Source organism: Agelaius phoeniceus, chromosome 4 (genome assembly GCF_051311805.1).
Source record: "Agelaius phoeniceus isolate bAgePho1 chromosome 4, bAgePho1.hap1, whole genome shotgun sequence".
Classification (NCBI taxonomy): domain Eukaryota; kingdom Metazoa; phylum Chordata; class Aves; order Passeriformes; family Icteridae; genus Agelaius; species Agelaius phoeniceus.
The window spans coordinates 70,553,040-70,577,849 of record NC_135268.1 but is presented as its reverse complement, the minus strand read 5'-3'; the positions used below and the strand labels follow the sequence as shown (position 1 = coordinate 70,577,849).

Genomic DNA, 24,810 nt, shown 5'->3' with positions numbered 1-24,810 from the left:
ATCTCAGAAGCTGGAGCTCTCAGGTAATTGATGATAATGGTTTGATAAATATATCTGCATTTACAGCATGAGATTATATGGGGCTGAAAAATGCACTAAAATGTCAGTTCCATGAAAAATAGGCAGAAATTTTCAATGACAAGAGCACTGAAAAATAAGACAATTCATTAAATGTTTGGGTTGATGTTAGATGCTAACCTAAACACTAAGAAAGGAGCCTTGATAATAAAGGGTAAAACTGGCAGGTAAAAGTCGTGGGTTTATTTAAAAATAACTGGAGGAGCAACTCAGAAGCTGCTGAATGAATCCATAAAACTGAACACAAAATCTCCTGACACCTCCAAACAAATCTACATTGGGAATTTAAAATACAGCAATGCATATTGTATAAATATAGGTTTGAATTGTTCTGGAAAAACCTGGGACTTGAGAGAAGCTGTGTGAAATATCTCCTATGAATGTTTTCCTGGTAGGAAATACACTTGTAGGTCAATAAATTTGTAACATGTTGGATTTGGCCAATAGGAATTTACTTGATATCAACCTGACACAATTTTTTGGTGATTATTTTACTTTCCAGCCACCAGACAGAAAACAAAAATTATTTAAACAGTTATATTTTTGGCACATACTTCATATACAGATCGTATGTCTGGCACAATTTCTTTGTTTTTATTCTCCTGTTATGAAAGAATTTTCCTGAATTTGTCATATATGTTTATAATCAATTGCAACCCTCAGCCATATATATTTCCTACCTCAATAACAATAAAGATCTGGAGGAAAAACACAGGATAAATTACTGTATTAGTAACATCTTTTGAAATTGTGTGGGAATTCTTGCATATTTTAGAGACTTGGTCGTGTTTCCTGCAGGAGTGTGTAATATCAAACATAATGCCCTGACTAATTGCTGTTGGAACTATTTTACTCATCCCCCTCAGTTTTGTTTAGCTGATATATTCTTCACTTCCTTCCTTAAGCTGAAATGTGGAAATGTCAGGGTTCTTTTGTAAACAGCTCATAAACTCTGTTATAAAAACCACCAGACTGTTCTGGGTAAAAAAAAAAATAAATTAATTGTGAGCTTGATAAAAAACAGCCTATGGATTATTATAAAATAAAATAAAGTTGATCCTGATATGTATTTAATGCATGCATTAGGGGGAAAATGCAATAGCAGGTTGACATGATCTTATTTCTTCATGTAAGCCTTTTTTTTTTTTTTTTTTAATGTACTTAGAGGGCCCCAGTTGTCCAGGAGTGAAGGAAGGAAATTTTCTAGTTCAGTTTTCTGTGCTAGTCCTCCCTGTGAGGGTGCCCAGAGCAGCTGTGGCTGCCCCTGCATCCCTGGCAGTGCCCAAGGCCAGGCTGGACAGGGCCTGGGAGAGTGAAAATTGTCCCTCCCCATGGCAGGGAATGATCTTGAAGGTCCCTTCCCACCCAAACCATTCTGTCATTCTTTTCACCTGGAAGTCAACAGACTGAGACATGTGATTTATGATTTCAGATAGAAAGGAAATCCTTTGTTTTATGTAGGTTGAGGGAATATAGGTTGTCTTTACTGTTACAAAAATAAGCTAATATTATTAGGAAAAGTTGATATGTTAGAATTTCTGAACCCTGTAGCAGTTTAATGCAGGATCATATACTATCAGCATAAAGGATTGTGTGTAATTACTCTCTTTAAATAAATTTTGCTCACTCTTGAAGAAATACACCATTTAGCAAATGCTGACACATTCTCCTTTTTAAGACATAAATGGTTAGATAGGATTGCTTTGATTTTCAAGAACTAGAATTCCCTTGCTTTAGCACTTTTATCAGCTTTACCCTGAGTTTTGCCAAAGGAATGACTGTTTTATTTCAAATACCCTTTGAAGGAGGTTCAGAATTATGTGCAATTGATTGGGTTTGGGTTTGGAACAAAACCTTTGCTGATTTTCATGAAATTTCAAAGGTTTTTCTGCATAGTGTTTAAACTTTGCTACAAAAGGAGAAGTGAAAAGTGCTCTGGAACCTGTCTGCAGAGGCTAAAGCTGTTTGTGCAGGCAAAACATAGAAATAATCCAAGATGTTTAAAAATTTTGTTTTCCAAGGATGGATAAATACTAATACTAAATACTCTTCTTCCCACCAAATTCCAAAACCAATTCTCTGCTACTGGGAAGGTGGAATGGGAGAGGACAAAGACTTTTACCTCCTGGAAAATGTCACCAGCTGCGACCCTTTGGAACTGAGGTTTTCCCTTTGGCTCTCTCTTTTTGTTTGTGCTGGGAGAGCAGAAGCAGATTTGAGACTCTGTGAATTTGGTTTCCTACAAATTGCTCTGAGCTGCTGAACCAGATTTTACTGCTAAGGCAGAATGAAAAACCCAAGTGTTCCTTTGGCTGCAGAAAGCATTAGGAGCCTGAGAGCCTGAGTAAAAATAATTTTATGGGTTTTGTTAACTGGATGAAGTTGCAGAAAAATGAATGCATTTTGGGCATACAATTTTTTAATCACTTAGAGGAACTGAGTTTCAAATTTATAGTATTATAGACAGAAGCTGAGCCTCTCTTTTGGAATTACATTGCCCTTCATTACCTCCTGACATGTGGAATTAGCTTGGAAAACATAGTGCAGCAGCAGGAAAAATATTACAATTCTTATTGTCTCTGGTTCATCATCATGAGATTTTTTTTTTTGTTTTATTTTGTTAACAGAGTAATGCAGATAGAGACATCACTGCCAAGTTAAAATGCTCTCCCAATTCAGACCAGGCAGATTATTATCTACCTTTTTACAGTGGACATGAGGTTTTAACTTGTCAAAAGCAGAAAACTGCTTGATAGCAGCAGCTGGGCCATCACTAAATATTAAGGAGGATTATTCTCCTAGTTTGAAAACAGCCTGCAGTCCAGAAAAGAAACATCCACTCCAAAATCCTCATGGGTTGGATAGGATACTTCTTACTGGGGTTGGATGGGAATTCTTTTCTAATTGGCTTATCCACTGTATAAAGGAAAGTTTTTTTTTTCCCTCAGAGCAGACAAAATGAGAGAGTTTGTTTAGTTGTTTAATAAATGTTTAGTTATTTAATTAATTTATTAAATTTACTCCCTGTTCTGCAAGTAAGGATTAGACAGCTTATAAAAAACTCTCAGGGAGCTGCCTGAAGCTCGTGGTGCTGGTATTTGTTCTGTTTTCACCCATATTTAGGGAGTTTTATGAAAGCCTGTGGGCTCACATGCAGGCTTTGGTCTGCAAAGCAATCATAATCTGGGTACAGGTCTCACTGAGGAAGGAGGACAAGATTGTCACATTTTGCCCTTATACACTCACCTTGCATATTCTGATGTGAATATGTAGAGAACTGGGCAGCAGAGACTTCAATGCCTTCAGGGAAAGAGGCATTTATTAAAGGAAAAATTGAATTTTGGTTAATACATGAGTGCACTTCTAACATGAAGAACAGCTCGCTAAAGCCAATGAGCGATTCTGGAAATGGATAAAAATGCTTCAAAATACTTGAGAAGCTTTCACAAGCATATTTGGGCATCTAAATTCCAATTTGAACAGCATTTCTCAGGAGAAAGAGATGCAACTTGAGCCCTCTCAGCAGCATATTTGGCCTTTGACTGAGGACTGAAGATGGGCTTCAGTTGCAGTGTGTAAATCCAGGGTAAGAACATGAGTTCAGTCCTGTATGTCTAATTATATATATTATTCATCTATATGGAGATGAATGCAGTACCTGCCCTACTTCATATTTAGGATTTTTCAAAGGAAGATTTATTCCTGGCTGGAATGTTTGTTTGAATGCCAGTGTCGAATGTCAGCTGGAGTGTTAAATGTTACTTTGAGTGTCAAATGTTACTTTGAGTGCCTGAAGTTTGAATTTGGGTTTCTTTAGCCCATGTAGATGAAACCAGCATTTCTCAGGCTGTTGAAACACTGCAAGGTTTTGGTTTTTTTTTTCCCCTGCCATAAATCATGTGAATTCAAGTAGAACATTAAGACTTTCAACTTGACCGTGTTTGCGTTTAAGCCTTTCTCGTGAAATGAGATCGAGATATTAAATTTAAATCACCTCTGTGCTCCCTTTCTCAAATTGAATGCTTGTCTAAACTGGGAATAACAGAATGTGAAAATCAGCTGTTCCTCTGTGAACTTCTGAAATGAGTAATGCTGATCTTAAATACACCAGTGTTTTCTCAGCATCAAATATCAAATGTTCAAATATCCTCAGCACAAGTCCATTTGCCTTTATTTATACTGGGTTTTGACAGCTAGGAAACAAAAATTGAGGAATTTTGACCTCAGTTGATAAACTGAAAAATATTTTTTGTTTGAAGTTTAAATAATCCTGAATGGCTGCATGACTACTGGTGTATGTGGTATTTTTCAAATATTACTCTTGTGTCACCACACAGTTCTGGTCATTTTACCTCATTTCTTGATGAATTTCTTAAGCCTGCAGTGTAATATTGGTGTTAATATCCTGCAGACAATTTCTCTGTCATTCACTCAGAAAAGGTGGTTTCTCAGGTGGGCTTTGCCTAGGGTAAGTTCTATTTCCATTGCCTCAGAAATGGAATTGATTTCCTTGAGCTTACACAAATAAACATTTTCCACAGCTGTTACCCCAAAACCACTGAGCTCATTTCTCCTGTCATTCACACCGGCATAAATCAGGATTCATTCTCCTGTGGCAGGTGATCCTGTAGTACAAAATACACAGAAAGAATCAATAATTTGATATATCAGAAACATATTTTGGAGAAAGACAGAGGAAAAAGTAGGATGAAAGCTTTTAGCAGTGAGAGGTTGGAGCACCTGCTGCCTTTTGGGACCTGTTGTCACTGGGAGGAACCCCTGTTGCACAGCAGCTGTCAAGGGCTTTAAAAAGCTAAACAAAATAGTAATGGCAAGAAAGTAAAGATTTTAAATACACACACACACACATATATATATGTGTATATATGTATATATCATTAGCTTCCTGACAGTAGGAAAAAAAATGTATTTAAGAGCTGAAGCAAAAAGTACCTGACTCTTTGGCTTATTGTTATTCTGGCTTCATACTAATGCAGTTCCTTCCTGTTCAATATCAGTTTATAAAGCTGTGTTCACTGACCCCCAATAACTAACAAATCCCTCTGTGCAGCAAGATGAATAAATTCCAGTTTGTGGTAGTGCAAATGTATGCTGATGGCTCTTCAGTGAATACATAACACATTAACCATTAAAGAGTTGAGGGTTAGAAGAATAAAAGGATGTAGGATTGATGAATTTCTGTAATACATTACCCATTATTTCTGGTAGCAATGGTATATTTTTTATATAGACTATGGTATACATTTTTTATATAGACTATGACATGCTCTTTGGTCAGCAAATCATGCCCTGTTCCTGTCAGTGAAAGAAAAGCTTTTATGATAAATTGACACATTTGGAAAATACTATTTTGTTATTTATTTCAATACATGGAGTGGCACTACAGAGACAGTTCTACATAGAATGTCTTGAACATTCTGGAACGCCATTGTGCAGATGGAGAAGTGAAAGCACAGAAACATTTGTATTGTTGGTGGATTGATTGTGGAATTCATTTGTACCTCAGTTATTCAAAGCTGCAATTCACAGAGCAGAGTGTGTTCTAGGAGCCAGGGCTGGGGTCAATCACTGCAGCTTTGCTGCTCTCCATGGGCTGAGGATCTCCAGCTTTGTCCCAGGCCATGGGTTGAGTGGAGAGGCTCCATCATTTTGTGTGGGGCTGGGTGGGGTTTGTGTCTGCATTGAGAATTACTGAGTGAGACAATGAACAGAACCTTTACTTAGCTGCACTTGACCCCCCTTTATCTCTTCTTCCCACACACAAAACTTAAAGAATTCAAATTTCCAATTTGCTAAATCTTTTCATATGTTCAGGGCCTCTATAGCTGTTTCTCACTCTAAGAACAGGATTGGTTTTCAGAATTGAGTTGGCTGCAATCCACTTTAGATAACATGAGTAGTGATCAAACTTTCATCATTATTTTTGCATTGTCTGGGGAGTCTGAGCTATTACAGACATCTGAGTGGAGACAGCAATAACACATTAAAGACATCAGAGCATGTCTCCTGTTCTAATGATACAAAGAAGTTCTCTGAGAGAAAGAAAAATCCTTCAATGATATGTTTTAGTTTTATTTTTTTCTTTAATCTTCCAAGTGCATAAAGATATTCTAAGAACCTGGGTAACATGTGGCAATTTAATTTAAAAGATTAATTTTTAGACTCAACCAATAATCTTCTGGGTCATGTTCCAAGCACAGAAATGCACACGCAAAAAAGACAGTATGAAGGGGTGTCAAAACTTCTTTTAGCTTAAAATGTCATCTCCACTGGTGGTATCTTCTTGGTATATCCCATTTTAAGGGTTTTTTGGTTTGTTGTTTTTTGGTTTTTTGGTTTTTTTTTTTTGAGGTCCTAAAGTGGTGTGAATTTACTATAAGCAAAAATAGTCCTAATGGATACAGATATACTGTACAGTAGGTAAATGTGATTTTTCCTTGGTCTCTTCACTCAGAAATCTGAACAGAGCAGACTTAGTTTAGCTCACAGAGAGTCTGCAAAGGAGGAATGTGCAGAGATGTTTATTGAGTTGAGTTTTTTATTTTCCTGTTGCTGTCATTACTCAATCTCTTAATATACATTTGAATGGGCCCTGAGCACAGAGTGGAGCACACTCCTTGCAGTTGGTGCAGTAAATCTGACCTCATCACACACTGCTGCTGTTTGTTTTCCCTAATGAAATGTTCCATGTACAGAAATCCATGCAACTGCTATCAGTGCAGGCTCTAAGTGAAACAAACACCTGCCAGCAGTGCTTCAGGCACTGCTGATGCTGCTTTCAGACAGGAGCATCATCTGCCAGCTTTCCTCTCCAATCCAATTTCCATAACTTGGGGTAGGATTATATTAATATCAGTGCAGAGATGTGGATGTTCTGTGGTTTCTGTAAAAACTGATCAGACTTAGCCACAGTGTTCCCAACATTGAAATAAACTTGATTTAGGTGTTCCAAAAGAAGGACAGAGGGTTATTCCCCACCTGCTTCACAGATGGGCAACCTGTGGGTTAAAAAAAAATAAATACATCCACCATACAGGTAGCATCCATCACCTAACCTGGATATATTATTGAGTGAAATTATCAATTTTCAAAGCTTCATGAGGGGACTTAATAATGCTCCATTTTATTGTATATGTCCTTTCATTTTTTTTTTCCTGTTCCAGGTTGGTATCTTAGAAATCATTTAATCTAAAAACTGTTCCTGGAAAACTGAATGATGACCTGCAGAGTGCTGAAAGATAAGTTCCCAATAACACAGGGGGAGAATGTACTCTCCTCATTCCTTCACCTGGGGCTAATTTTAAAGGTGATTTACTAAAAGCTTCTTACAGAAACCTGAAACCAAAGTGCTGGAGCTACTCCTTGGCCCAGTGCAGGGTTTCAGACATCCAGGCTCATGTTAGAAATATTAATTTCAGATCATCCCCATGGTCAGGAGGCCCTGTGGAAGCAAATTGGAGCATCTTCCAACTGCAAGCCTGTCCTCATGTAGCAAACTCTCCTGTTTCCCTGCCAGAGGTTTGTCAGGTGTGCAGTTCTTGCTGTGGCTTTTTGGAAGAAGGATTTCCTTCTCTCAGACAAGCAGCTCTGTAAACACCAGACAGGATGAATCATGGTCTCTTGGAGATTTGTAGTTTGCAATCAAGTGTCAGATCCAAGTGAAGCTTTTCCCACAGATTGTAAGAACTTTCTCAGCTCCTCAGGATCCCCAGTGTGGGCCATGAGTTAAACTCTTCCTCAGTGAGGCATCAGGAGGATAATAAGGTTTGTGTCCTCAAAACAATTGCCTGTTTTCACTGAAATTTAATTTTCCTTACATTTTAATTTTTCATTGAATTTAATTTTCACTGAGGCTTCTCTGTTCCTTTGAATTAAATTAATCAAAAGCTTAAAAAAATTACTAAGGTGGACTGCTGGAGAGAGTCTCTGCAACTTCATCATGGACCTACTGGCCCTTGACTTTCAAATGGCAACTTCCAAAAAATCCCAAATTCACAGTGCTATTGCCTTCAGAACTAACAGCAGAGACAATTGAATTATTATTGTCATCTCTGCATGCCAGGAGAATATTAATCAAAGCACAGTGAATTAAAGGTGTCTGCAGTTCTGATTAGAATTTTGATGTCATTATTGATTTCTTAAATATATGTTTGTTTCCATTCTTTGTTTAATGCTGAAAGTCACATGAAGAGCTCTTGATATAAAATCCCATTATTAAAAATTAGTTGTTTGTTAGCTGCATTCACATGACTTTTTTTTTTTTTTTTTTTTTTTTTTTTTTTTTGTGGAGCCACAAAAAAAGTAAAAACCATCACTGTAATACACAATAAATAATCTGGGTTTTGTTGAAATGGTTTTGGGTGTTTTTCAGCTAATGATGATCCTTTGCAAAGGTTGCAAAAATCAGCTTTCATACACATAACTGCAAACATGTGACAACTGGGACAAAAATGTAAGACTGGCTCCGACAGGTTTTAGTCAAATAAACATGATTGAGTTCACAAGTGAGATGAAAATTTCCATGTTTACTATAACAAAACCAAAATCCTGTGCAAAAACCCTTAAGAGTGCAGTGTTAAATTAGGAGAAATTATAATTTGAGGATATGCATCCCAGTACATTGAATAATTATTACTGTGGGGATTTTTTAATGTATTCCCCATTTCAGATGAGAAGAGAGAATATAAAAGCAGTTTTTTCTCAGCCCATTATCATATCTTTAGGAACACATCCAGGTTTCTCAGTGCCATATTTTTGGCCAACATCTTTTTGATAGATATGAGAGAGACCATGTGTACATTACAAGAGGTCATTCAGGGTAAAACTCTGCCTGGGATTATGTTTGTTGTTGAATAAAGGGGGATGAGTGTCAGCAAGTGCTCAGGTCTGTGTTTACCTTACTGGTATAAATGCAGCTGCTGGTAAACAACAATATTTAAGAAATCTCTTTTTCTGGTCATACCAAAAGGATGGACAGTGACAGGACAAGAAGTCAGGAATAATGGATTGATGAGGTGGTTTTTTAACACAAAACTTGGAAAGTACCTCATATCAACATACAGCTTTTCTGCAAAGTACTCTGGCTGGTTTTTTTTTTGGTGTCAGACACTCTTATTGTAAGGATTATTGGCATAAATATCACTTTTCCAAGAGAAAAAACAATTTATTAGCAGAAAAAAGGGCTGCTAAGCAGGCAAGTAAACTAAATGATGTTTTGAGCCAATATGAGCTCTCTTCATGCCAGGGTTAAAGCTGACAGGAGGAATGGGAAAGGGAACATCCAGTTCTGTTGCCTTGTCTACACCACACATTCTGGTTCTGGGCAGATGACTTAGCTCTGCATTCCTGTTGAGCCATTACTAAATTATTGTAAAAACATTTCACAAACTATTCATGCACAAAAAATGGGTTCATGTAAAATCACTCTTTCTCTGAATGGGATTTTGTGAGTCTTTCAAATACCACTTTTTAAAGATGGGAGTAGTGTTGCCCTTTTTCCAGCCACCTGGACTTGCCCTGACTGCCATGACTTGGTGATTATGATGGAGAGTGCCTTGGGAACTGCAGCAGCCAACTCCATCAGGACTCTGGGGTGTTGTGGTGTTGTGAGGGTCCCCAGGACGAGGTGAGAGATGAGAATTTGACTCCAAGTTCTCAGAAAGCTGATATTATGTTATATTATATTATATTACATTACATTATATATTATGAAAATGATACACTAAAACTATACTAAAGAAAGAGAAAGGAGACATCAGAAGGCTAAACAAGAATGAATAATAAAAACCTGTGACTGACCACAGGCTCTGACACAGCTGGGTGGGATTGGTCATTAGGTAAAAACAATTCACATGGAAACAACCAAAGATGCAACTGTTGATAGGCAACTTCCAAACCACATTCCAAGCAATCAGATAATTATTGTTTACATTTCTTTCCTGAGGCTTCTCAGGAGAAAAATCCTGGCAAAGGGATTTTTCATAAAGTATCACAGTGACTCTGGGGTGCATCTCCTTCGATTCCATGGACTTGTGCTCATTTGGGTTCCTCCGCTGGTCTCCAGCCTCATTTCTCTGTCAGCAGGAGGGACTTTGCTCCCTCAGTCCCTGCCTTGCTGTCCCTCCTTTGGGAAAAGAGGTTGCTATTGAACAATGAGGCAAAAAAGCTGTTGGGTACCTCAATTTCTTCTGTTCAAACTGTTGTCAGTTTGCCAGTCTTGCTTATCAGGGGGGATGCACTTTCTGTGACCTTCCTTTTCTGGCTGATGCACCTCCACAAGCCCTTATTGTTCTTTGCATCCCCTGCCAAGTTCAGCCCCATCCACATTGGTCAGCTAAATAAAGTTGGTTCTACCCAACCTGCAAGTTATGTTTCTGTAGGGATCAGTGATTATAATTTGTGCTTTGTTTATACCCTGGGGTGTCTGATATCACACTGTTAATGCCTTCAGAGCTTCTGTTAATGTCTTGAACTTTTCTCAGTTCCAACACAGTCCCCTCTTTTTCTTCAACAGCTGTCAAAATACAGCTCCCTGATAATATAACTAACATTTAATTATCACAGCCTAGTCAGGCATGCATCCATGTCCCAGGGTCACTGAGCAGTTTGCCAAAATAGTGGACTGTTATTAGATAGATGGATTGCTTTGGTAACTGCTTACTATTAATATCTATTAATTACAGCACTGCCAGGGGTATGTTGTCAAAATTGCTTTATGGGATCGACTCACACACATTGCAGTGTTGTAAATCTTCTTTCCATAGGACACCAGCTGCCCTCTTGCTCCTTGGATATTTCAGGATCCATTGCTCATAATTCATTATGAGTTTTAGTAGCAGGGGCCTTGGCTGCAAATTGACCAGAAAGGATTAACACACAAAACTTCCTGAGTTTTGTTGATGTACCAGACTAAGAAATTGTTTTGGCCATTTTTCACACTTTGGAACTTCACACTTACTGTTGGAGAAAGGTTCTGTTGTGTGTGTCAGTGTGTCTCTGACATTCAGAGCCAGTGCTGTCATTTCTGTTGTGTTCCTCTGCATTCTCTGTTCACTGGTGTTTCGTTGTGAATAGACCAGTAATGGAGGAAGAGTGTCTGAAATCCTTTACCTGTTATCAAATTAAATAGAAAAGGAACCCAATCCTGCTAACAGAGGTGAAAAAGCACTGAGCTGGGTCTCTGACCTCTTGTAGTGGGGCATTTTACCTTTGCTTTCTGAGAAAGGAAACAAAGGCGTAGCAATGTGATGTAAAATGCAGTTTTAGCTGTAACTCAGAAAGTCAGTAAATGAAATTAAACAATTTTAGCTAGACTATCTAGGCTCAGCAGTCATGTGACTGACACAGTTTAGAGCAGGTTATCCATTCCGTGATCCACCTGAATAGATGAACAGCAGGGAACAGATCCCCTGCATCTTTACAAGCTGATTTCTTGTAGGAGAAAGACTTGCTGCATTCTATCAGTTCAATGCTACATTGCTCAAGGCCAGTTAAAATTAAAATACAAATCTGGTCTTAACTAAGTCCTGCTCTTCTTCTTGACTTACTCCAGCTGTTTGCTGTTTATTTCTTCAGCAGTGGGTGCACATGAATAGAGAGGAATTTCAGAAATTATGTTAAAATAAATCACTGAAGGGAGGAAGCTGAGTGCCCTGCTGCCTTCCCAGCTCCTGGGGGAGTGAACCTCAGGAGGGAACCCCTTTCCTGCTGCCCTCATCTCTGGGCTCCCCACTGCTTCTTTCATTTAGTTCTCTTCCAGCTGAATGGCTCACAAACACAGCCTCAAGACAACAAGGGAGCATCATCCATAATTCCTGAGGGAGTTTTCAGTCACAGCACTGTGGTATTTTCTGAGACCCCCGTCAAAGGGAGGAAGTGATGAATCTGACTCCATGTTCTTAGAAGGCAAATTTATTATTTTATGTTACTATATTATATTAAAGAATATTATTATATTTTTATTATTATATATTATTTTATGTTACTATATTTCATTTATTATAATATATTTATTTTTCTTTTTATTATGAATTATAAATATTATAAAATATTTAATTGTTTTATAATTATATATTCTTTTATGTTACTATATTATACGAAAGCTATACTAAAGAATAGAGAAAGGATGCAGACAGAAGGTTAAAAGATCCTACTCAAAAACTTGTGAGTCTCTCTTCAGAGTCCAACACAACTTGTACCCTGATTGGCCAATAAGTAAAAACAATTCACATGTTGGACAAACAATCTCCAACCACATTCCAAAGCAGCAAAACACAGGAGAAGAAAATGAGATAAGAATTGTTTTCCTTTTTCTCTGGGGCTTCTTAGCTTCCCAGGAGAGAAATCCTGGGCAAGGGGATTTTTCAGAAAATGTGACGGTGACACAGCACAGAGAATTTCCTCCACTGGTTTCAGCTCTGGGGGTTAACATCCACATCCACTTTTTTAAAGTCCCTGAATTTCAAGCTATTTAGAGATCCAGTGGAACAGAGGAGTTGTGACAGATGTGGGCCTGGATTTTAATTGTGAGATTGGATCTTGAGGTAGGAGCTGGGGCAGTTGCTGTCAGGGCCATTGGTTCCAGCTGAGAATGCAGTTGATAGTTCTGGGCAGTGTCTGCTGCAAGTGTCCAACAGCATTGCTTGAATAATTTTACAAATTAAAATAAAGTAAAACTGCAATCCTGAATAAAATGGAAAAAGAAAAGCAAACAAACAAAAAACCCCCGTAAAACTGAAACTGAAGTAATTTCCAGAATTATTTTTCTCAGGTTTAAATTGGAGAAATGCCCTGAGAAGATCACCTGATTATTTTCTTTAATCAATTTGCTTTCTCCTGTTTTCCATAGAGAATTCACAATGAGAAATCACAATGACCTGGAAAGATGGTTTAAAATCAGAGATTGTCCCACTCTTCTTCTAGAGGCTCTTTAGACGCAGTGAGGAGTTTGCAATCAGGCACATTTCTCACACTTGAGGCTCATCAATATGGTGTAAAAACTTGCCCTGTTTCAAGCAGAGTTTTGTGATCAAATTCCATATATAAAGAGACAGGAAAGAAAAGAAGAGATGGTATTTACTTCTATGATTTTTTTATTTATGTCTGAAATCATTATTATTGTGATATGAAAAGTAAAAGATCAAACATAATATGATACCTTTTTCCTCTGTGCTTCACTAGCAGCTCTATAATTGAACATGAGACAATGTTGGCTTCTTTTCAGTTATGATAATAGTTAAGTAGAAGGACTTTTCAAGGTACTTCATTTTAGATCTCCCTTTTATTCCATCGTATAGGCCATAATTGTGCATGCACCAGAATGGTTGGGGAAAATGAAGGAGGTTCAGAATGATTTAACAGCACTTCATTGAAATAGTCTAAAATTAGGATCTTTTCATTTAGAGTTGAGCTTTCTGTACACATGAGGCTTCCAAGCCTCTTAGGTTTCCTTCAGAAATCTCAGACGAAGACCTGCTGAATTCATTGAAGTCTGAGGTACTTGGAACATTACCAAAACCAAAAATCTTTTAAAGCTCTTCCAACTAAATCTGATACAGAGTTGGAGTGTGTGGAAAAGCCTCATTCCTGTAGTAAGTACAGAGAGAAAATGCTGCTGACCTTCTGAGAGTGAAAAGAGGTTTTCCTAGGTTCAGTGGGCAGCACATAAGACATGAAATAAAACATTCAGCTGTTGTGCTTGACGTGCTCTGTAGCTTTCTAACATCCTGCTGGTACCAATCTCCTTAGAGCCATATTGTAAATGGCTGAGCAGTGCATGGGAAATATGTTCAGGGTTTGGTGCTAGAAATTTTCAAGGCAAACATCAAACTCAGGTCATTATTAATTTATAAAAGTAATGCCTTTTTTTACTGCTTTGCATGCAGTTAGATTATTTAATAGATGTGAAATATATGTACAGCTGAACTTAAAAATCCATCTCTTATGTAGAAAAGTGACTGGTTAATATAAAAGAGGGAAAATTGGCCATGTTATCCAGTATGAGGTTCTCCCCATGCCATATGGAATAGGCTGGAAGGGAGAAGCCACAGTCCAATATTTCCATGGCAGTACGAGCTGGCACTGCAGAGCATGGTGAGGAACAGGAATCTGCTGCAATGTGCACTCTCAGTGACATTTTTGATTTTTTTGGCACTTGTTTGTGTGTGTGCAAAAACTTCCTGTCCAGTGATAAATAGAGTTTTGCTCATAATAGAATGCTTGAGTGAGTACAGCGAGGATAAATAAGTTGAAGATCTTGGGTAGCTTGGCTTCAACTCTGCTCTCCTTTAGAAAAAAAAATCTCTTATTTGTAGCTCCATGAATATCACTGGGCTGCCTACAGCAGTACCACCATTAATATATGTCAGAATTTTTAAGGATTCAGAGATTGAAGCAATATCTGGATAAATTACTAAGTGAATGGACAAATAATTACAAATAGTTGAGATACCACAGCTCAGCAAATTACGTCTCATCAGCTGAACATGGTAATTGATTATTGGCTTGGCTTTAGTCCCCTGTGAGTACTGCAGAAGTCTCTGCCTTAAACCACCTTCAGCTCAAGCTGAATCACTCAAAAAGTTTCAGCTTCTCAAATATGTGGTGTAGGCATAGCAGTTTACCAGTGGCTTGGGTTTGTGTAAATTACTCTGCATTTTCCTAAATAAAGAATAACTTCTTGCAAATGTTTTTCTTCCTATTACATCCACCAGTTAATTACAGTGAAAACATAAATTACATAAATAGAAAAATGTGAATAAAACTATTTAAGAAGAAATCTTAAGTATTTAAAAAAAAAAAGTGGAAAACTAAGAAACTGAGATAGAAATAGATTCCATTCTATACCTTTAAATGGTTAAATGACTGGGGAAACTGAACAGAACCTTTTCAGTATTATTTCTTCTAAGCAATTTATGGTGAGAAAAAAAGAATAAGGAAAATGTTAAAAAATAGGATATTCTGCAGCTTTTGTGTTGCTATTGCTCTTTTGCTGTAGCTTATACTGCTCCCTTTTTTTACATTTTTGCTCTAAGCAGTACATTTTTCTTTTGGACCTTTTCACTTGGGTTGAATTCCAAATGGCCATGTTAAATCTTTGAATTTAATTTTGAAACAGAAGACAATGGATTTTGGTAGTCAGAAGAGCACAATATATCTTGATAGTCATGGTTACCTTTAATAATACAAAGGGCTCAAGTCAAAAATGGAAATAGTCTCATTTAAAACCACAACAAAAGGTAGCTACACCTGATTTTAATCAGTGTAAAAATGAAGTCAATTGATATGAAAGATCCTTGATTGCTTTTGTAGTTTGAAGTGCAATTTTGTGGCAGAAATTAAATTTTCCTCTCCTAAGGTCGCCACAAAGAGTAATAAAAATTTGCATTAGAAACAAAGTCATTCCCCACCCTAATCTGCTATCTAGCAGGAAACTGAGGCTGAAAAACAAAAAAAAAACCCAAAAATACAGACAGATAGATTTTATAGGAACTGGTCCTGTGTGTATTTTAAATAACTAAAACTAATGGAACTCCTTGCATGATTTAAGACATATAATGGCAAGGTACAGAAATGCATCTTGGGCTGTCAGTGCCACTGATAGAAATTCATATGGAGGAGTTGGTTCCTGCTTTTTCACATCCCCAGGTTGAGTATTGGTTCAGTGGATTTGGTGATTACAGGAAAATACAGCATCACTGGAGCTGGCTGTTTATCTTCTTGCTCATTACCTCTCTGTGCTCTTGCAGGACAGGTTTAAGGTGTTCAGCAATTGTTTTGATGGTAAAAGAGCAGCTTAGCAGACCTGAAATTCTGGACAATAATGTTCATCCACACAGCAGTTTCACTGATATTAAGTTCTCCATGTGTTTTTGAGAATGATTCACAGTTCATTGATTTTGATATTTAAAATGTGTTCCTTGATATAAGCACTCTTCAGGCAGTTCACATTGATCTCAATACAATCCTAAATTCTGTTTAGATACTCACTGAGTTCAATGTTCTCAAGGAACTTAGTAAACAGTAAAAGAAAAGAAAAATAAATTAACTACCTGGTTGCTTCCATAGCCTCTCAGGAAACTTCTCCTTCAATGCTTTGGTGGAGACAGAGAATTTGAAGTGCAAAGGTAAAGGCTTAAAATCAAAGTCCTGCTAAATTGGCAGCTGCACTAAATACACAGCTTTTTTATTTTCCTTTCCAAGCTCTCTGCTCCATCCAGCCCGGGAGTGGCACATGAAGGAAATTCCCAGCTCAAAAGTGTCTCTGTTCTTCACAAAACATGTTCCATTAAATACACCCATGCCAATCAAGTTATAATGCACCAGTAAAACACCTTTTCTTTCACTAATACCTTTTCCAACTATCACCAGGGGCAGCTGTAACAAACCAGACACATCTAGAGCATGAGCCAAGCAGGCACCTGGAACAGCCCCTGGAAGGGCCCTCCCTTTTTTATCCATTGTCCAAAGGGATCAGCTTGGCACCTAATCCAGAAATGTCAGCTAAGTGGGGTGCAATTGTATATGAATCTTTTCATTCATAGCTTTAGGTAGGAAAAATATCTGAAGTTGCTGAATTTATAATAGGCTTAAGCAGAGGGAATTACCTTGTGGTTTCTATCAAGTCAGAGCAGGCATGTGGACCTTGCTGTGGCCAGAATATTAATTGATGGTGACTTGACTGTGTATGTGATAACAAAGTCAATCAAAGTAATTAAAAGTGAGGTATCTGGTGAGTGAGCACCTAAAGCTTGTGTTGTTTCACAGATCCATGCTTATGCACTGAAACTCAGGCTGGAGCAAGTAAGGCGATTTCTTGCCATCTTTTAAAAATTAAGTTTTGGGTAAAGTCATAGGTTTGTAGCGCTGAATTCAATTTTATCCAGATTGCATCTGCCATTGTGGAAATTGCTTATCTCTGTGTTTATTTGACATAATCAGATCTTGCTGTGGTGCAGGCTGGCACACTCCCTGCTGGATTGTGCAATAATATTGCTGCCTGACTGCTGATGATGCAGGGCTGGATTTATGCAAGCCTTGAAAAATACCACAGAAACTATCAAACTTAGGGTTATACTTGATGTGTAGCATTATTTCTTTTAAACAGACAACTGTAATGCTCTTTGATATATGTATTTCATGGAGCAATAATTATGTTTGTGCTCTTGTGTTGATAGTAACACCCAAAACAATGTACTGAACTCTATTTTACAAAAAAAGAGAAAAAAAGATTTCTCTGGTTGTGTCTGTATCTTTCTTGGAAAAACAGAGTACTTTGCAAGATCCAAATATTGTCTATCAGATTCTATTTAAAGAGTAATTAATAGACACAGAGAAGAAATAAGTTTTATTTTTGCTGGTTATATCTGCATTGCTCCCTTCCAGAGGAACTCAAAGACCTGCTTTAGGGTTTGATGGCCATTTCATGACACCCAGAAACCTTCATCACATATTTCTATCTGCAAAAATGTAAATGTTACATCTGAAGCCTTGGGACAAGTTCTCATTGTGTTAATCACCAAATGTAAGGGCAGTCTGAAAAGCCACTTAGTTCTAATACAGGAAGGTGGCTCTTGCTAAACTTAATATCATTTACTGGTTTTTAAAGTCTGTAATTTCCACTTATGTTAATGAATTCTAAATATTATCCTGCTTAGCTGTTGGTTCTGGTGAAGATGAAAGGGTTTTGTTTGATGTGTGCAAAGAAGTGACTACAGAAAATGGTAAATTAATTGGAAGATGTCATCTCAGGAGAATGTTTCTGACAGGAGGGCTGTAAGGCTGTTAACAAACAGACCAACTCATTTGTCTCATCATGAAATGAAAATAAAAAATCACAACATTATGATAAAATCTTGACTAGGAAATGCCTGCAAGACTCTTTGAAGCCTTGGGTTCTTTCCTTGCCTGGGCTTTGGCACTCTGATTTATGCAAACCACGCTGCACAGAACTGGAAGTGAAATAGGTTCTATGCAGAACAGATGGATCAGGGCTAGGGCAGGGATGTGCACTGCAGATGAGAACAGATTAATACCACAAGGGGAGACTGGAGGAAAATTGGGAAGAGGGGGGCATTTGAACTAATTCATGAATCATTTCCAACTGATAGCTATGCCTTCAGGCACAGTGAATTATATCAAGGAAGCATATTTAAAATTTTATAAGTTTGTTTTAATGAAGATTAGAATAAAGAGCCATCATTTTGGATGATTAAAAAATATCCTGTATTCCCCCATCCCAAAATGTACCTTAGTGATTGAAATATCACAATGTGCACTGGGAATTGCTGTTTGGAAAACCCAGGGCACAGTCATGGAGTTGGCACAAAGATTTGGGAATGGATTTTTTGGAAAAGCTGGGAGAACATGCTCCCCCACTTGAATCCAAGCCACAGAGATGCAGCTCTGCTGTGTCTGGAGACATGGTCTGATTTCTAGGTCTCATTCAGATGTCTCTCCAAGTCTTTATCTTATCTAAATAGCCTTCAGTCATAGAGGCTCAGACTTCCCAAAGCTCTTCCATGGCAAGCAAATGTGGATTTAAAGATCTTTGAATGAGATCTTCAGATGTATATTACAGAACAGAGGTTTCAACAGAGTTATTTCACATCTCTAAGTGACTTTACTGTTACTAATGGATATTTTACTGCAGGGCAGACAAACACATAGAAAGAAAGAAGTCCACATGAAAATTATAATTATTTTAATATGCACAAAACTATGAGAAGCAATGAAAATATTTGAGAGATATGTAACTGCCCACTATCAGTTTTGATTATGGGTTGAAAAGTATGATTCCATGTGTTAAGGCATCAAAAAGCCTTCCTTTTGCCAAGCTCAGAGTGTATGGATGAGCCTGATTGCCTGTATTAATCATGAACATAGTTCATAAGAGGAAAAAGAAACTAAGAGGAAATGTACAGATAAATATCTGGATGTTCTGCATTCCCTATATAACTTCTCAGCAGATAATTTTTGAGCTATAGAGAAGGATTTGAAACACTTGACAGTGAAGGAAGATTCTGAGAAACATCTGAAGAAGATGGGTAGTTCAGTTTGCTAGTAAGGAAATCATCTACATGGGTTTCTGTTCACCAGCACAGAAGATGTATTATTCCTCTTGTAAAACAACTTTCATTTCAGGCAAAGCTTAATAAGAACAGAGAAAGGTATAAAATGGCTCACTTGCCTAAAACTTGATTCTCATCCTGATGTTTTCATGATTTCATTGCAGGTTGCAAATCTGGCCTGTTCAATCTCCAATAATGAGGAAGGTGTGAAGTTAGTCCGAATGGCAGCCACACAGATTGATAGTCTGTGCCCACAGGTGAGTGGAGATTCCTGCTAAAAACTACTTGAGAAGTCTTTTAGCACTTAAAAGCATTAGAAGAAGAGCATGGCCTTGTCTTTGTCATGAGATTGTTGCCTGAATTCCATGAACTGTGAAAAATGCATCCATGTTTTGAGACCCTTGGTATCAAATGCGTTGTATGCTGTATTTTTAACACAGTCCATAAGCTATGTGCTCTTTCCCTTGGAAAAAAAAAAATAAAATAGAATAAAATTACCACTCCTCCTCAAACAAATGGCTTTGATTAACAGGTAATTAATGCTGCACTGACATTGGCTGCCAGACCCCAGAGCAAAGTAGCCCAGGACAACATGGACGTGTTCAAGGACCAGTGGGAGAAGCAGGTGCGAGTTCTCACTGAGGCTGTGGACGACATCACTTCAGTGGATGATTTCCTCTCTGTTTCAGGTACTTTTCCAAAAATATCCTACTAAATTAAAGCATTGGGTCAGAGCAGATAAAAGCTATAATTACTAAAGCATCATTAATCCATTAGTCTGTGTGTATTGGAATGCTGAACTTGTGTACTCAGTAGGACCAACCACGCCGTGTTAATTAATCCCTGATAGCAATCCAGCTTCACCTCCCAGAAAATAGCACCTATTTGTGCTTCTATTCCTAGTGAATGTTTGTTCCAACTCAGGCACAAAGTAGGATTTTGCCTACTTTCTAAAAATGTGTTCTAGACCTGTTACAGGCTGAGAGTATTTGTAGAAATTGTTGGAATCCTTGTGCAGTTGTGTGAAAGGTGAACTTTACAGAATCACAGGATGGTTTGGGTAGGGAGGGTAAAGAAGGGATGGAGAAGAGAAGGACTGATCCTGGATCTGATCCTGGGTCACAGTCTTTCCCCCATCCTCCTGCTGAAATGCTCCAGCTTGTGGCAGAGTGGATTGTTATAACTTGATCATACCCAGTGAATGCTGTAGTTGCAAAGTGGTGCATGGCTTGGGTTAATTTCTGCTGCAGAAAACTCATTTTCTTTTTTTGCTTAGAAGGGTGAATTTCAGTGTTGTGAGTAAGGACATAGAGTGTGCCAAGAGGGCTTTGCTTACTCAAATGTCTCAGAAGAGCCAAACTTCATGAGACAGTCTGGCCGAAATGTTCTTTTCCTTGACATTTCTTAAACTTTCCAAAAGAAGTTTATGAGAAAAAATATTGAAAGAAAAGAATTATTTATCATTTAAAAGGATCCTTTCATTTCTTTTTTTGCCCTCTTGTTTGGTTGTGTCCTGCTCCCCTTATTAACAGGGAAATTATTTGGTTTAGTTAATTACACTCCCCTGTTCCAAAGCCCTGCAAGTGTTTCCTGCAAGCCATTGCAAGAAAATGAAAATGAGCTCTCTGAACAGTAGGGCACTTCAGAATATGGGAGCACATTGATTTTTATTTGAGATTTGAAGCTGGCAAACACTTTCTGGCAGAACTAATTCTGAGAGAAAGGGATGACCAGGCTGTAAACTGCAGACCCAGCCCATGTGCCAGAGTTGGAAATCTGGCTCCAATGGTTATTTCCTTCTTTGTTTGAGGACTTTGCTTACTTCAAGTGCTTGTGTCCATAAACCAGAAATTATTTAAATGGATGATGAGCTTTTTAATTTCTTTTTCTCAAATCTTAATTCCCTCAAACAGAGTTTTGCCTTAGATCCAAACTTTCCAAGGCAGCTGAGAATTATTATTTCTGTAAAGTTTAGATTCCTTTTTCCTAATTCTCTGCACAGACATCTCTGTTAAACATGAGGTAGCAGACATCCTGTTGCTCCTGCTGTAAAGCTTGGAAGCCTCAGCTTACACAGAGTATTTTTATTTTTGGATGTTAAACCAGTGAAGCAGTCAAAATGCCACTATCTGGTTAAAAGTACCTCCTAAAATGACACCTCCTCCTCTTCATATTGACTGTCACATTTGATGGTATGTTTTAATAATGTGGTGGCTACCAGAAGAAAGCTGACCACAATTTTAAGAAGTTATTTCATATTCCAAATGCACTGTCCAAATTCATGTACTGCTTCTTGTTGGGCAAAATTTGTTTGTGCCATGGTAAAAGCAAATTGGTGATGGAGAACTGGAAACAGCAAAGAAAAATTTTAGCAAAGCACTGCTTTTTTATTCTGAGTAGGGAGTGTTTGAAACAAAGAATTTTGCCTTGCAAGTTATTCAAATTCACAGCTCAGGGGACTTTCAGTTTCCATCCAAAGTTGTTGCAGTGTAAAATGTGACATCGTGTAAAACATTTCTGAAACCCTCAAATGATCCAACCTCAGAATTTTTAACTGTGAAGATTAGTGAGTCATTCTTTCTAGTGGCAAAGGATAATTAACAAAAAACAGTTGGTGAACTGATTAATTCTGTTTTACTACTACTACTACAAAGAACAGCATTTCCTTTTCAGTTCAGAGGTGTCTCTTGCAAAAATTCAAGTTGCTGTTTAGAGTCACTGAGTTTCTCGGACTGAGTTTGGTCAAATACGAAATTCAGTCTTGGTCTTAGTAAAATTATTTTTGACTCTATTGACTTCAGAGAATAATGCCTGACCTAGTCAGAGTCTTCATACTTTCACATAATTTGTATGTGAGAATACTACATAAATTCTGATGCTGTAGCACATGAGAGGAGATGGCCTGATCCAGAGCCAGAAAAAAACCAATGCATGTCCCAAGAATCCAATTAAAGTGCTTGATATCACCTCCTCTGAGCAGAGTCACTGTTGTCATCTCTTGCTTCAGATAATGCAAAGTCACACATAATTATAAGGGTGTGTTATTAGAAATTCCCAGTTTATTCTCTGGCATAGATGGAGTGAGGGAGATGAACTACCCATGCCCAGATTTTGTGCTATCTACAAAGGCCATTTGCTGTTGTCTTTTCAATGTGATATTTTTTTCCCTGACTTACTTAGGCAAAAATGTGCCAAATGTAATAAACATTTATGGGAGAGTGTAAATTCACCTTCAGAAAATTGCTCAGCTTTTTATTAGAGAATCTACAAAATATTTGACTGCTTTCTATTTTGCATTCATTTTAATTACAATTTCATTATGATAAAATTCAGTGTGATGTTTGAAATTAATGTGAGTGGTTTTAAAGGAATTACAGGTTGGGACACACAGCAGAGGTAGGATGATGTAGCCCAGTCCCTACTAAAGCTAAATGTCACACAGATTTTTACTGTTATGTGACAATATCACAGAAGAGCTTTTGTTTTCCAGCCCGGATAAAGGTAGATATCCATTTTTTAATATACTGACATTTGCCCAAATGAGTAAGCTTTGCTGTGAGGAAGAGTGCAATCAAACCAGGTGTATTTTTAACTTCAATTCCAGAAAACCACATCCTGGAAGATGTGAACAAGTGTGTGATTGCCCTGCAAGAGGGGGACGTGGACACGCTGGACAGGACCGCGGGCGCCATCCGGGGCCGCGCAGCCAGAGTCATCCACATCATCAACGCTGAGATGGAGAACTACGAGACTGGGGTGTACACTGAGAAGGTGCTGGAAGCTACCAAACTGCTCTCTGAAACAGGTGAGTGTCTGTAAGAGCTAAAAAGAGGGATGCAGGACTCCAGGCAGCTCTCCAAAATGCAGTTTGTTCCATCCAAGGTGTCACAGCAGTCCAGGGCTGTGGGTGACAGAGCTGTGCCTACAGCTGTCAGCTCCAGCTGCAGGCAGGCCTGGAGACCCTGAGTTTAGGTTACAATGCATTATAGACTTTCCTTTGCTGAGCATCTTCATCCAGTAGAACCAATCTATACCTTAACTTTTATCTCTAGCCCATCATAATTACTATAATTACCATATTCATGTCACTGTTCTCCAATCACTATAAGTTAGTACATTACAGTTTAAGCCAGAAGTTGTTTTTCAGTTTTCTTGCAGTGGAAAATTCTGAGACCTTTTTTCTACTTGCAACATTTGCTGCCTTGTTTGCCTGTGCTCTTTCTGCTTGGTAAAAACATCTTCTTGTTTGGGGTGGGTTTATGTTCTGCTCTAATCACAAAAACCCCTTGTAACTCACACACCCTTTGCCTCCTTGGTTATCCAGTGAGACTGGCTCAGCAATTCTTTTCTTCTCTATCAAAACTTGCTTCCATCTCTATTCCTTCATCAGACTCTACATTCAAAAATCTTTCTGCCAAGCACACATATCTGTGAGACTTTTTTGTGAAATTTTCATCCTTCTCAACAAGTGTCACCCTGTTTTTTTAAGTTTTTCTAAGTTTTCTAGTGTTTACATTCTTGTAACAAACTTTCTCACACACTTTATGTAAATAACCTATTGTTTTACATTCTTTTATGGAAGAAGTGAAATTTAATAGACTGTTAGTTTGTCCAGTATCATTGGAGAGGTGGCACTTTCACCTTCCAATCCACTGTCGCTTTTAAAAATCTATAAATGTTAGAGTCAAAAATTAAAAACTCTCTATTTTACCTTGAGATAGCTGCGTGTCCACATTGTTTTATTTCATGTCCTATAGCAACAGGTGAGTTTGGTTCAATGCTGAAAGAATTATTGAGATTCTCTTACTTACTCATTTAAAAATTTCAGGTGGTTCTCTGAGATCTGTTCTTGAAAATAAGATACAAATAAATTCATGGCTGGGAGTGTGGTTTTTGTTTTCTACTCAGTGGTGTTGCAGAAGTCATTCTGACAGGAGCCATATAAGAGAAGAAATTCAGTAACACATCAAGACTAGGCCACTACATCAAAGTTTCTATGATTTGAATAAATAATACACAGCCTTTTCTTCTGAGTTGATTGATTATGTGTTATACATCTCCAGAAAATCACTGCAAACATTACTCTTTGGTCTGTGCGGGTGAATGTACTTCTTGATGACTGAACTGTTGCTAAACAAAACAACTTTTCATTGAAAAATACATATAAGCAACTGAAAATGCACCACCTTATTGAAAAATTGAAAATTCTGCTAGATTGTATAAAAATACATAGATTGTATAAAAGTAGAAAAGTCTGCAAGATTGATAGAGCCAGAAGAAATATTCTTTTTTTCTTTTTTCAATCTGTTTTTGCCTTGCCAGAGCAGGGATTGGATTCATCTCAGTGTATGTGATTGGGTCTGTGCTGATCATTTTAAAGCCCTTTATATCAGTGCTCTCAGTAATTCAGTGCAGGCAGTGCTGCCAAGTGCTCTCATCTGAAAGCAGTGGGTTTGGCTGGTTTTGGGTAAATCATGCTCCAGATTTCATTGACCTCACAGTCTGGGTCTCCACACACTGATCAGGTGCCCTGGTGGGATAGAGGTGCACGAATTGTGGGTGTCTGGAAGTGTCTGAGCTCATCCTCCCCTGCCTCTCTGCACTTGTTCATCTGAGGTTGATTATTTTAGATTATTTTAGAAGG

General features: G+C 37.9%; 1 protein-coding gene across 2 annotated transcripts in view; it reads left to right on the top strand.

Moving 5' to 3' along the window:
• CTNNA2 (catenin alpha 2) overlaps positions 1-24,810 on the top strand; it is a 478,672-nt gene that overhangs the window by 395,154 nt on the left and 58,708 nt on the right. For both annotated transcript variants that reach the window (XM_054632611.2, XM_077177858.1), the window contains 3 exons: positions 19,331-19,423; positions 19,699-19,855; positions 22,771-22,971. In XM_054632611.2, coding sequence (XP_054488586.1) covers positions 19,331-19,423; positions 19,699-19,855; positions 22,771-22,971 — 451 coding nt within the window. The remainder of the gene's footprint in view (positions 1-19,330; positions 19,424-19,698; positions 19,856-22,770; positions 22,972-24,810) is intronic.